This window comes from Bufo bufo, chromosome 2 (genome assembly GCF_905171765.1).
Source record: "Bufo bufo chromosome 2, aBufBuf1.1, whole genome shotgun sequence".
Classification (NCBI taxonomy): domain Eukaryota; kingdom Metazoa; phylum Chordata; class Amphibia; order Anura; family Bufonidae; genus Bufo; species Bufo bufo.
Window position 1 is genome coordinate 151,784,532 of NC_053390.1, and position 14,868 is coordinate 151,799,399.

General features: G+C 42.6%; 1 protein-coding gene across 12 annotated transcripts in view; it reads left to right on the forward strand.

The window, feature by feature from the left end:
- The window catches only part of PPIP5K2 (diphosphoinositol pentakisphosphate kinase 2), a 160,743-nt gene extending 160,051 nt beyond the window's left edge, over positions 1–692 (forward strand). For all 12 annotated transcript variants that reach the window (XM_040421590.1, XM_040421591.1, XM_040421593.1 and 9 more), the window contains one exon: positions 391–692. In XM_040421590.1, coding sequence (XP_040277524.1) covers positions 391–521 — 131 coding nt within the window. In that variant the 3' untranslated portion in view covers positions 522–692. The remainder of the gene's footprint in view (positions 1–390) is intronic.
- The last annotated feature ends 14,176 nt before the right edge of the window (positions 693–14,868 follow it).

The following is a 14,868-nucleotide window of genomic DNA, read 5'->3' on the forward strand; positions in this document are numbered from 1 at the left end:
TTAACCCTCCAAATGGGCTTTTCTTTTAAAATGCAAAGCTGTGTTATGTACATCTGCTCAGGCCAGATTCACACAAGGATATGGTGGACATATGGTGAGTTTAACTGACCTGAACTCGCAGCATCATAGATCCCTATAATGATGTGATGTTCAAGTCAGGCCAATAACAGGTCTGCCATACGCCCACGTGTATCCAGCCTTACCATTTGTTGAGGTGGCTAAGCATCTGGGAGATGTAGACTATAGGATCACAGTGCTACAGCTGGGAAGAAACTTTGATAAAATGACGTTGGCAAAAATTATGTATTGTACTCTGAAGAAGGAAGCAACTTCAGAATGACATAGGGGCCCTTCTATATTCTTTATATACTTTCTGTCCTTGTCTTGCAGATGGCGGTGGACCATCAAGCACCATCTCTACAGCTTGTGATCTGCTCTCGGAAGATAGCAAAAGGCAAGAAGAGACGACTCATCTCCAGCAAGATGTCTGTGTACAAGCAAGACCGAATCTACATTCTTGAAGAGTTGTAGTAATGCGGCATTAGCGAATTGTATCTATATCGGAGATATTTAAATATTTTTTTTACTTCATATCAGATTGTATATACTGACAGAGCATAGATGAAATGTACATTAAAGGGGTATTCCCACTGGACATTTATGGCATATCATTAGGAAAGGTCTTAAAGGCTATGTACTGATTCTGAGCTAAAAATAATTTTTTTCAGTTGGTCTTTATTAAAAAAAAATGAGTAATTTTTTCTGTACAGAGCCGAGATGCTCTAGAGCAGCCTCTGGATTTTCTCTTTTCCATCAGTTACCTCTGCTCTCTGACATTATAAACACTTACTGATAAGAATGTGGCTTAAATAAGTGTTTGACCTCTTAGTAGTTTAGAGATCAGGTTTATTAGATGACCGGAACAAATTGAAAGTACCAGTCACACAGTTAGAAAAACCGTTTACCCTTTGTGACAGAACGGCTCAATATTTTTAATTAAGGTCAATTGAATTTTTTTTTTTAGCCAAAAATGAATAAAATGCAGTCATAAACAAAAATTGCCTCCGAAGGTATACATGGCCTTTAAATGTTCTAGAGGTGCGGATCCCACCTCTGAGACCTACTGCTATCTCAAGAACGGGCCCCGATGTGAGTTCACAGCAAGAAGTCCATGTGTGGTTTCTCCATTTACTCCTATGGGACTAAAGAAAATAGCAGAGCGCTGGCTTGGCTTTTATTTTCGGAAGTCCCATAGCAGTGAATGGAGAAGACACCATGCATGTGCAGTGTGCGCTTCATTCACAGCAGGGCCCCATTCTTGATATAGGAGCGGCTCCCAGAGGTAGGACCTACACCTGTCAGATATATATATCTACTGCAAATGCCCAGATGAGACAACCCCTTTAATTATTTAGTGTTTACATTGTATGCTACACATCCAGCATATATAGCAACAAAGGAAAAGCTTGCTACAGCTTTCCCCGTCATTCACAGGGTGAATTATTGGACCTGTAGTGCACTGTGTTCTGCACATTTACTTTGCCAAGTAACTTTTTAATCCAAACCTTGTTTTCTTCAAAAGCGAATATAATTAAAGTGGTTTTCCATTACTTAATGTCACTGACCTTTCATAGTGACATATCAGATCGGTCTTGGCACTCTGACCCCCACCGATCGCTAGAACGAGGAGAGAGAAGTGCTAGCAAAGCGCAGAATCTATTGAGGCCATCTCCTGCAGCGAGAAGAGAGCATGCTATGTCTCTCTCTCTCTCTCTCTCTCTCTCTCTCTCTCTCTCTCTCTCTCTCTCTCTCTCTCCTATTTCTAATGGTCAGTGGGGGTCTCAGCACTCGGGCCCCCACAGATCCAAACCTTTGATATGTTGCTATGACATATTAAGAGTTCAGTTACATAAGTATTGATGACCAATCCTCACGATAGGTCTTTAGTATCAGATTAGTAGGATCTGACTCCCGGCACCCATGTTGCTATATGATGGATGAATCTGTGCTGGGTATACTATGAAGAGCAGACAAGCACTGTGGCCCCTTCAAACACAGATTTTTGGGGCTCCCAGGAGTCCAACCCCCAGCAATCGGATATTAATGGCTAGTCCTGAGAATAGGTTTCTATATTTAAATCCCGAACAACATGGCAAATTGGAAAACAAAATATAATGGCGACTACTTCCAGCTTCCTAAACACGGCTAGTAATGCTGCAAGGCAGGTAGGACTAACCACCATCTGATGCAAATTACTAGACACTGAAAATGTAATAAACTCCATTGATTTGCATGAACCAAGTTATGTCACAAATGGTGTCATTCGCCAAAAGATGACCTCAAATCTCACATTACCATTAATATTCACATCATCTAATTAAAGGCAATGTGTATGTATAGCAGCATGCCTGATAGGACAATATAATTATATATAACTAAAGTTACACATCCATAATCTAGGCCTTACTGTTACTTCACATTTGGCTACTTGATCTAATCGAGTGTATGCTCACGCAGTTCTCCCCATGGGTTCACGTAACTATTGACAGTATCGCTTGCACATGCTCTTCTATAAAGGTTTCCCTTTAGAAATAAACTAATCTTAAACCAGTGCATGACCTAGTCAGATGCCCTCATACATTGTCCCTGACTTGCTGTTCTTGTGCTCTCCTCTTAAGCTGGCCATACATGAGACTCTTCTCTCTTGCCAGGTTGACAGTGGTTTTCTGAACTCCGTCATAAACATGCACTTTCAGCTTATGCAATCTTTAATTTATTTCAGAGGGGAGAAGGAAATGAGCTGCAGCCAGATCCCACTTCTCCCATGGGGAAAAAGGGTCAACATTGATATCCAACTTGTCTGAACCCTCTCTGCCCCAATGTCTGCTGTCCGCTTCAGACATGCTGCTCCCGGGAACCAAGTTACTGGCATGTTTTGTATTATAATCTATGGGCAAAGTCTTGTGCTTGTTTAAAAAAAGTATTTATACTGTACAAGTACAGCTAAACCTTTTTTTATGATTCAACTCCTCTATTTACCAAATTTAGTTTTACCTTGACATCCCAAGTATGAGTTTAACGAAAAAAGGTTGCATCATTTAAGGGGCAAACTTCTGTTACTTTTCCTTTGTTCCATGTTCTTGTATCTGTTACATTATTGGTCTTTTTAATTATTTTCCACATTTTCTGTATTTTTTATTTTTATTTCCCCTAAGTCCCCCTTGCTCATTAAATGCCAAATACTTTAGTTTCTTGTACTGTATACCAGTTTGTTACTTTGTCTATGCTTTGTCTTTTCCACTTGCTAAAAAGTGTTTTTAAGACCTTGTTGAGATACATTTATATACTGCAGGCTGTACGCCGTCTTAGTAGTATATACTGTATTATGTAAATATATGGACTTTGATTTGCATTTCTTCAGGTTGTATTTTTAGCTATGTTATACTGCAGACATTCTTTATTTTCTTCTACATTCAAAATATAAATTATTTTGTAATCTTTAGTTGGTGTACTGTCTTGACATTGATAGACAGATATTAGGCTTCATATTACGGCAGTAAGACGCAGGCCCTGCACGCTTCTACGGAACAGAATTCTATGTAACTTAAATTCTAATGTATATCAAGTCTGTCTCAGTCAGGTCTCTCTATTGGAGATCAGATCTTAGCTGGAGATCAGTAAATATTCTCCAGTCTGATGTGCTGGCCTCAAAAAAAGAAGAATCCTCGACTTCTATATCATCATAAGAAGTGTTGGCTCAAGTTTACAAAAAAAGTGCGAACAGTGGACAGTAGAAGGTTGGAAACAGGTGATTTGGAGCAATTAGATGAAAGTCAATAGACTGGGCTCTGATGGGTGCAAATGGGTGTGGAAGAAACAAGGGAAAAGGGGGCTAATGGATTGAGAAATTGAAGTTCGGTGGAGGAAGCCTGATGATATGGAGTTGTTTTACACCCAAAGCCATTGGATACTTGACCAGGGTCGATGGTGGTCTCAATGCTGAGCTATATGTGAGTATCCTACAAGATAAGTTACTTCGTACACTCAAGTACTATGGTATGAAAAGCAGGACAATGACCAGAAGCAGACGTCTAGATTGGTAAAGAAATGGTTCAGTGATAATGAAATAGAGGTGCTGGATTGGCCCCCACAGTCCCCAGACCTCAACCCATCGAACACTTGTGGGTAGAGTGGAAGAAAAAGCTATATTTGTGCCCATGTGGATCAACCAGCATGCGCCAACATTGGGAACGGAAGAGACCTGGGAACAGATTATAGATGAGACATGCTTGAATCTGATCGAAAGCATGCCCAGAAGGATTCAGGCAGTGTTGAGAGCCAAAGGTGGATTTACAAAATACTAACAAAATAATAAAAATTTAAATTTATAATTTTAGGAGCAAAACAGTAACAACACAACATGAAGCAGCATAACTAATCATATGCTATATAGTTACAAGATGATTGTCTATAAAACTATGGTAGTCACACGTTCGTTGCTGTAGCGGATGGTGAGATGTGGAGCCTGAAAGTCAATTGTTCAAAACATTGTCACCCTTTTGCTCGTCAGTGTATCTGAATAGTACATCCATCATATACACTTGGAAGGGATAGAACTGATTGCACTTGTCAGTGTAATTTTTAAAGGGCTTTTCTAAGATTTTGATATTGATGAGCTATCCTCAGGATAGGTCGTAAATATCAGATCGGCGGGGGTCCGACTCCTGGGAACCCTGCCGATCAGCTGTTTGAAGAGGCTGCGGCATCCTCCTAGGTCAGTGACATCACGTGGCCTAGGCTCAGCTCTGTCCCATAAGTCACCAGAATCTTGGAAAACCCCTTTAATGTGTTTAGGAGTATTCTGCTGTGTGCACCCTGCCACAAGAATCTAATGGAGTACATTACTTTCTCTGCAAATCAACCATACATCATATCCTCTTGAGCTCCACTGTATTTCCATACAATATTAATATAATATTTATAACATGCTGCTGCATCTGCAAAGGGATTAGCAAGCACTCAAGACTCTGAGCTAGAACAAAGGTCATATATAGAGATGTCTCCGAAGGAGTGATGGGGTAATACTTTGCCTTTTATAAAAGAACTGCTCTGTAATATTAATTTAACATTAAAGGAACACTCCATGCAAACTGATACACTAAGTAATAGCTAGTTCAGGGCATGAGGGGGCGGTGCCTGATTCAGAGAACACCCCCTGAGAGAATGTGTCATGCAGCGCCCGCCTCAGGGCATCTGAGCTTTCTTGCATCGGCTATTCCCGGTGTTCATTGCTTCCTATTGGTAATGGACCACTAAATATCTTGGAAAGGTAAATAGTTTCTTGTGTGTCAAAATGTAGCTTTCAGAATAGTTGAAAGTGGTTGGGTCTAACAACTTGCCAAATTACTGGTCAGCACTGGCTTGTCATTACGTTATACCGGCTGAGCGAATTTTAGCAGACAGATTTTATGAAGGTACCTAATTATGTTCTCAACAGGAAACTACCTTCCCGTTGCATGCCTTCCCTTACATGCTGTGTGATATGGAGTTTACACTGTATTGTGCTTTATTAAAAGGATTAACCCCTAAATAATGTAAGAAAATGAAAATGGTACAGAATAAATAAGTACATGACAACCTCTTTCTCACAAAGCTAGAACCAGCCCTGTACCTCACATGGATCCAGAGATCTCCCCATTTATTGCTCCAATTGTCCTACTAGATTTATTTCAAGCTGACAGCCTAAGGGTCCATTCACATGTTCGTAGTGTAATGCGGATCCGCAATACACCCGGCCGGCACCCCCATAGCACTGCCTATTCTTGTCCGCAATTGTGGATGAGAATAGGACATGTTCTATTTTTTCCGGAGCTGCGGACCGGAAGATCGGGGGTGCGCTCCGGAGATACGGACAGCACACTGTGTGCTGTCCGCATCAATTCCTGCCCCATAGAGAATGAATGGGTCCGCACCCGTTCCGCAATTTGTGGAACAAAGGAAGGATAATCCAGCTTCATATCAGTCGTGGCAGCTTTATTGTTCAAACTAGTGCATTGAAATCCATACAAACAGTTCATGTCAATGCATTTCGGATCCCCTTAATGCTGATCCTTAATCATGACCACAAGAAGACTGTTCACACAGAGTTTTTATACCTAATGGATAGCCGCAGGCACCCTCAGGTGGCCGCAATTATCCAAGTCACACCCCCCTCTAGTCAGCAGAAACATTCGATCTTATATAAATAGCTAAAAAATAACAACTAAAAAATCGAATAAATACATATATACTGCGTCAGTAATGAAGAATCAAATCATGTCTTCGATTAAGACCTTTCGGTATACTAGATGCCATACAAAAGATCCAATATGATTCCCTATTTAGAAGCTTCCTTCTGTGGTCTCCACCTCGTATAGGGGAATGAACCCTTTCTAGTCCCTGAACTTGCATGCCCGTTATGTCGCCTCCATGCACTACCGCATAATGTGCACTGACCGCAGAGACATTTCTAGTTTTGACATGAGGAATGTCCGAAATGTGTCTGCATATTCTGGTTTTAACCTATTAGTAGTGCATCCAACATATTGGAGGCAACATATGGAGCATGCAATACAATATACCACAAATGTTGTGTTACAAGTAATATATTGTTTCAGGGTATACGATTTATTGTTGGCATATGAGAGAATATGACTACCTGTTAACATCACTTTACAGCACATGCAGATTTTGTGTCCACATTTAAAATTTCCTTTATACGTTAACCAGGTAGGTGGACTTAATTTAGTGTCCAGAAAGAGTGAAGGACTAACTTTTTGGGCTTTTGGCACTCTACATGCAATGCACTTAATACCCGAACAAGCTATGTCCTTCCACTGTTCATATTCTAAAATGGAGAGATGTATTTTAACAATTCAACATATTTTCGAATATTCCAGGCTGTAGCTTGTCACAAAGACCGGGGCAGAAGAATAACTCGATATATATATTTTTTCTATCTTTAGTATACTTATTTTTATTTGAGTAAATTAGTTCTGCCCTGGCCCTAGTGAGAGCTGCCTCCTTAACCGTGTTCAAAGAGTGTTCTTCATATCCCCTATTTATTAATCTACTGGTAACATTCTCCATTTCCTTGCTACATGTCGCATCATCAGAACAATTGCGACAAACGCGTATAAATTCCCCTTTGGGTATATTTTTGATGACATGATGAGGATGACAAGATGTAGCAAGGAGGGTAGTATTGCCTGATGCTTCTTTCCGGTAGGTGCATGTATCAACCATGGAACTTTCAATGTTACCCTTAAGCATATGGTCAAGAAAGGGAATACTGTAGTTGCTGTGATTCAATGTAAAATTAAGATTACAACTGTTGCAATTGAGGTACTCTCCAAACGGCGGTACGGCCGCCACATCACCCGACCACACAAAAAGTAGATCGTCGATGTAACGGCCGTACCACCGGATCGAGGGACCCCATACATTGTCATCAGAGAATAAGTACTTATGCTCCCACCAGGCTATGTATACATTTGGGGAAAATTTAGCGCCCATTGAAACTCCAGTACGCTGGAGATATAGTTGTTGATTGAATGTAAATACATTATGCTGCAACAAAAACAGTACTACTTCACATATATAATCCCAAAAAGCCGCAGAGTAGTCTGAGTAAACACTGAGAAACCATTTCAGGGCAGTGATTGCTAGATTATGAGGTATCACTGTGTACAGCGAAGTGACGTCAGCTGTAATCCAACTATACTCCGGCCTCCAGGTGAACTCCATAAAAAAATTTAATACCGTTTGTGTCCAACAAAAAGCCGGGAATAGTTTGGACCATAGATTGCAAAATACTGTCTACCCAAGCTGATAGTTTCTCAGTGAAGGAACCGATCCCCGAAACAATTGGGCGCATCTGCGGTGGAACCCCCCCCCTTATGCAATTTCGGCAATGAATGGAAAATAGGCGTGATTGGATGGGGTACAAATATAAAATCTATTTGTTTTTGGTTTAAATACCCTCTATCAAGACCTACAGAGAAGATAGACAGGAGCCGTTGCTGGTAGAAGGGAGTGGAGTCCTGGGCAAGTTGTAAATAGGTGTTTGAATCATTCAACATTTAATATGTTTTGTCTCTTGTAAATTAACTTGTCTAGGACCACCACTGCCCCTCCTTTATCAGCCCTTTTAATTACAACATCCTCCATGCTCTCCAGGTTCCGTAAGGCCTGTTGTTCCATAAATGTAATAATTGCATTCAAATTAAAGAGATCCCCCTCCACCTGTTCCTGAAATGGATCCAAAATCGGAGTACGCGATTGAATTGGATAAAAATCGCGATTAATTTTTTTGGGGAATAAAATCGAAAGCAAAATCTTTAGATGGATCGACGTCTGGAACAGTGCAGGATTCTTGCATACATGAAATATTGGCGATTTCCTGAAAGGAAAAATTCATTAAACATAATGATGGTATGGTTTCACTGTATGATAAATCAGTCGTTACTTCATTCCCTGGAAACTGGATAGATTGCAACTGTGACACAGTCGATTCTACCACCTGTTGCGAATTTTGAAAGTGTCTCTTCAGAGTTAAATCTCGTGCCAACTTATTAACATCTAGAATGGTTTGAAAGATGTTAAAGTGACATGTCGGGGAAAAAGAAAGTCCACGGGACAGAACATCGATTTGTGATTGTGTCAGAATTTTTCGAGGATAGATTCACCACCTGCAGATTGTCTACTTTGTTTTGTTTTGGGATAGATAGCATCCGTTTTTTATTATGCTTGCGCCCTCCACAGGGTTTTTTTTTTTTTTAATCGTACCACCGGATCAATGTTGCCACTCGCAGACGTACTCTGTGCGAATGTTCCTCTGTCCGTAGAGGTATTAGACACATATTCTGTAGCAGAATCAGAGGATTCCGGATCTGTTGGACTGAAAACCACTTTGGCATTTTTATTTTTATTCTTTTATCTATTAGATCTCTTCATGATAGATCGTGGGGTATTCACTCTATTATCAGTCTATATGTAAACTGAATTGCTTTTATAATCTTGAAGATCTCGATTAAATTTATCCTGTATAACTGTGATAAGGCTATTTTCGATTTTAGTGAGATTTTCCTGCACTTTCGCATCCATATCCAGAAAGGCTTGTACGTGTGATTAAGGCACAATGGAATCTTGTATAGCCTTGATCTCCTCCCTCATATTCGAGAGAGCTTCCATTTCATGTGACATGATGAGATTCATGAGTCTAAGTGAACAGTCCGACAGTATATTCTGCCACCGTTGGTTTTTTCCGCAGGCGTAATCCCCGGGGAACCATGTTTTTCTCCACATATTTTTGCAAGGTGGTTAGGTCCCACCAGGTACGCATTTCTTTTACAAGAAGCTTCTCTAGAGATGTCAAGTACATTTTAAGATCTAGTGCATCTTGGGAATCTATGCTGTCCGATTTGAAGATCTTCTTCATCTTCTGAATCCGATCTTGACAATCATCAGATAACCCTCAGAGAGGTGTGTGACATGATACAAAAATCCTGTGTTGTTGGAAAATATATACTGTGCACAATATGCAACAAACCCAGTTAATGAGAGCAACTGGTGTAAGATCGCTGCCTAGCAGGGAGCTCCATACCTGGTTCCCACAATTGAAGTTTACGATATACCAGCATGTGAGCGCACCCAACCCCCTTTACTTGGACTGCAATTTGTGCAACGGATGCGGACCCATTCTGCGGACGTGTGAATGGACTCTTAAGGAGCATGTCTTTCCTGCTACAACTACTGGTGGCAGTTGAAGGATGGAACTGAGCATGTGCTTCCGTCTCAGTGAGCAAGATAAATAATTTTAAAAGTAAGCAACCAGCAGGTGGCGCTATACTGATAGCTCTCACTGATTAACTCAGTAGCTATCATACATTTTTTTTCATTAAATGCAATTACAAAAGTATTCAGATCCAGGGGCCGGTTTGAAAACTAGAATATTATTTGTGGGACAACCTTTTTATTCATATTTAAGACTTGCACTAATACAAGAATAACGTGGCAACCAAAATACTAGTCACATAGTTATAACCAGTATGTCACCACATGTTTCGGTGGGACATGGGAGTGTAATAGGCCTGGGACACAGGCACAGTGTTACAGATGGAGTGAGGTGACCACTTTTTTCGCCACTTCAGAGGGATAATAAAGGCGGCACTCCTCAGGGACATTAGCATCATACTGGTGGTCAGAGTGGAGGACATTTTTTTAAAAAGTGGCACAACTGGGGGGGGGGGGGGTGCTATATATATATATATATATATATATATATATACACTCACCTAAAGAATTATTAGGAACACCTGTTCTATTTCTCATTAATGCAATTATCTAGTCAACCAATCACATGGCAGTTGCTTCAATGCATTTAGGGGTGTGGTCCTGGTCAAGACAATCTCCTGAACTCCAAACTAAATGTCAGAATGGGAAAGAAAGGTGATTTAAGGAATTGTGAGTGTGGCATGGTTGTTGGTGCCAGATGGGCCGCTCTGAGTATTTCACAATCTGCTCAGTTACTGGGATTTTCATGCACAACCATTTCTAGGGTTTACAAAGAATGGTGTGAAAAGGGAAAAACATCCAGTATCCAGCCGGCATCCCGTAACAATGCAGGGAGGGGGGGTCATTTGACCCCCCGTATCGACGATCGCAGAAAACCGCAGGTCAATTCAGACCTGCGGTTTTCTGCGTTTCCGGTCCATTCGGGTGTCCTGTGACCCGATGAACCGGAAAAAGACTGCGATCGGTGGCGTAATTATACACCACCTATCGCAGTCTGAGGATTTGGAGAGGCGGCGCTGGCCCTGGTGCTGAACACTGCTGTCCAGGGTGCTGATTGGTGCAGGGGAGAGAGGCACGAGATTCAAACTTCCTGCGCTCCTCTCTCCCCTCCTCTTCCTGTTCTGCACGAGCACCCGGCAGCATCGTCCAGCACCAGCTCCCCCTAATCGATATCCATCACCCTCCTGCACCCATCGCCACCCAGGTAGGTTAGGGTCAGTGGGGGAGAGGCACCGTTAGGCAGGGAAAGAAGGGAAAAGTTAGTTAGGAAAAAAAAAAAATGCACTTTTATTCAAAACTTTCTTTGATCCATCTATCAGACCCCCCCCCCCCCCCTAACACTTGCCCTTTTTTTTTTTTTCCTTTTTTAGTACGCGAACATCCGTTGCCCCCACACACACGCACATATAATAAAGTTTTCCACACACACACACACATACATGCACACACACACCCATGGCCCGCCGGATGTTCTCGGCCGAGGAGGCATACGCCCAGATTGCCTCCGACTCTGAGAGCCCCAGTGAGGATGAGGATGACCCCACGTTCCTTTTATCATCCGCATCCTCCTCCTCATCATCTGATGACGATGAGCCACCAAGGCGACGGAGACGCCGCCAGGCGGAGCCAGGGGCCCCACATGCTAGGGATCCTGTGGCCCACCCTAGTACGAGCCGCCCTGGGGTTCGTACTGGTTTCCCGGCCCACCAAATAAGCCCACCGGAGCCCCCTGCCGATGAACTTAGTTGGTGTCCCCCAGTGGACTTTGAGCCTGAGATTCCGGATTTTGCTGGCAATCCTGGAATCCAGATTCCCACAGTGGGGTTTACTGAAATTGACTATTTTAGTTTTTTTTTTCAGTAACCCACTGGTGAATCTGATGGTGGAGCAGACGAATCTGTACGCCCAACAGTTCGTCGCTCAAAACCCAGGCTCATTTTTGGCTAGACCCGGTGGCTGGACGCCGGTCAGTGCAGCCGAGATGAGAACATTTTGGGGCCTCGTGCTGCATATGGGTTTAGTCCAAAAACCCAGTGTCAGGCAATACTGGAGTGGGACGTCCTATACCAGACCCCACTGTACAGTATGGTCATGACACGTCCCCTGTTTGAGGCCATCCGGAAATGTCTGCATTATTCCGATAATGCAGCATGTCCACCCCAAGGTGATCCTGCCTATGACCGGCTGTATAAGATACGGCCGGTCATCGATCACTTTGGGGCCAAATTTCAGCAGGCCTACGTACCTGGAAGGGAGGTCGCGGTTGAGGAGTCTCTCGTTGCGTTCAAGGGGAGACTCAGTTTCCGCCAATATATTCCCACAAAGCGGGCGAGGTATGGCGTGAAGCTATACAAAATTTGTGAGAGTACCTCAGGGTACACTTACAAATTTTGTGTGTACGAGGGGCGACATTCCCGGATTCAACCCCCAGAATGTCCCCCCCACTCTGGGTGTTACCGGGAAACTCGTGTGGGACCTTATGTACCCACTGCTGGATAACTGTTACCACTTGTACGTGGACAACTTTTATACCAGCATTCCCTTGTTCAGGTCCCTTGCCGCCAGATCCACGTTCGCTTGTGGGACCGTGCGGAAAAATCAACGCAGCCTCCCTGCCTACCCCCTCCAGGTACCTATCCCCAGGGGTGAGACCCGTGCCCTTACCAGTGGAAACCTGTTGCTGGTCAGGTATAAGGACAAGAGGGATGTCCTTATGCTGTCCACAATCCACGGTAACAGCACCACCCCCGTCTCTGTGCGAGGTTCCGCGGCAACGGTCCTCAAGCCCGATTGTATCGTCGACTACAATCGGTATATGGGAGGAGTTGATCTCTCTGATCAAGTCCTCACGCCATATAACGCCATGCGCAAAACCCGGGCATGGTACAAAAAAGTTGCGGTCTACTTGGTGCAGGTTGCCATGTACAACTCTTTTGTACTATCCCGAAGCGCTGGCAGCACAGGGACATTCCTCCAATTCTATGAGGCAGTCCTCAAGGACCTGATCTTTTCGGACCGGGAAAGAGCAGGCCGGAGTACCTTGGGAATTGGAGGCGCCCGGATCATCCCTGGCCAACACTTTCCAGGTGTGGTCCCCCATACTGGAAAGAAGGGACGAACCCAAAAAAAGTGCAGAGTGTGTCGCAGGAGGGGGATACGGAAGGACACCACCACTCAGTGCGACACGTGCCCCGATCATCCGGGCCTCTGCGTTATCGATTGCTTCAGGGAGTACCACACTTCCATGGAGTACTACATTTTTATAATCCCCAACAGTCCACTAGAGAACATAAAAAACTATGGCTCTCAGACTTTGGAGACACGGAAACAATTATTTTTTCCCAAAAAAAATATTAGTTTTAGTGCAGGCATCCTCAAACTGCGGCCCTCCAGATGTTGTAAAACTATAACTCCCAGCATGCCCAGACAACCTACAGCCATCAGCAGGCAATGGTGGGAATTGTAGTTTTACAACATCTGGAGGGCCACAGTTTTAGGATGCCTGCTTAGTGTCTCCAAAGTCTGAGAACCATACATATTGGGCATCATCGCGTGCGTAAAGGTCGTCGCTATAAAAATAACTTTTGACCAAACGCCTCGGATGAACAGTGTTAAAAATATAAAATAAAAACGGTGCCAAAACACCCATTTTTGGGCAAAATTTCCATTTGAATCCTTTTTGCTGGTAATAAAGCAAGGGTTAACAGCCAAACAAAACTAAATATTTATTGCCCCGATTCTGTAGTTTGCAGAAACACCCCATATGTGGTCGTAAATGGCTATATAGCCACACGGAAGGGCATAGAACGAAGGGAACTCCATACGGTTTCTGGAAGGCAGATTTTGATGGACAGTTTTATTTTTGACACCATGTCCCATTAGAAGCCCCCCCTGATGTAGCCTAGACTAGAAACTCCAAAAAAGTGACCCCATCTAAGAAACTACACCCCTCAAGGTATTCAAAAGTTACTTTACAAACTATGTTAACCCTTTAGGTGTTCCACAAAACTAAATAGCGAATGTAGAAACAATTTTAGAATTTAATTTTTTTGTTACATTGCCTCAAAAAAGAGTAATATAGATCAACCAAAAATCATATTTACCCCTAAAATAGTCCCAAAACAACAACCACCTTATCCCGTAGTTTCCTAGATGGGGTCACTTTTATGGAGTTTCTACTCTAGGGGTGCATCAGGGGGGCTTGAAAGGGTACATGGTGTAAATAAACCAGTCCAGCAAAATCTGCCTTCCAAAAACCATATGACGTTCCCCTTCTTCTATGTCCTGCCGTTTAGCCAAATAGTAGTTTACGACCATATATGGGGTGTTTCTGCAAACTACAGAATCAGGGCAACCCATTTTGAGTTTTGTTTGGCTGTTAACCCATTTTTTCCAGTAATAAAGTAAGGGTTAAAATGGAAAATTTTCCAAAAAATAGAAATTTCTAAATTGTTTCTCCATCTGCCATTAACTCTTGTGGAACACCTAAACGGTTAACAAAGTTTGTAAACCCAGTTTTGAATACCTTGAGGGGTGTACTTTCTTAGATGGAGTCACTTTTTTGAAATTTCTATTCTAGGGGTGCAACAGGGGGCTTCAAATAGGACATGGTATAAACAAAACCAGTCCTGCAAAATCTGCCTTCCAAAACCCATATGGTGTTCCCCTCCTTCTATGTGCTACCGTTCGGCCAAACAGTAGTTTACGACCACATATGGGGTGTTTCTGCAAACTACAGAATCGGGGCAACCCATTTTGAGTTTTGTTTGGCAGTTAACCCTTGTTATACTCCTGGAAAAAATGTATTATATTGGAAAATTTTCCAAAAAATAGAAATTTCGAAATTGTTTCTCAATCTGCCATTAACTCTTGTGGAAGACCTAAAGGGTTAATAAAGTTTAACAGTTAAAAAAGTTTAACAGGTAAAAAACTGTTTTGAATACCTTGAGGGGTGTAGTTTCTAGAATGGGGTCATTTTTGGGAGGTTTATATTATCTAAGCCTCACAATATGACTTCAAACCTGAACTGGTCCA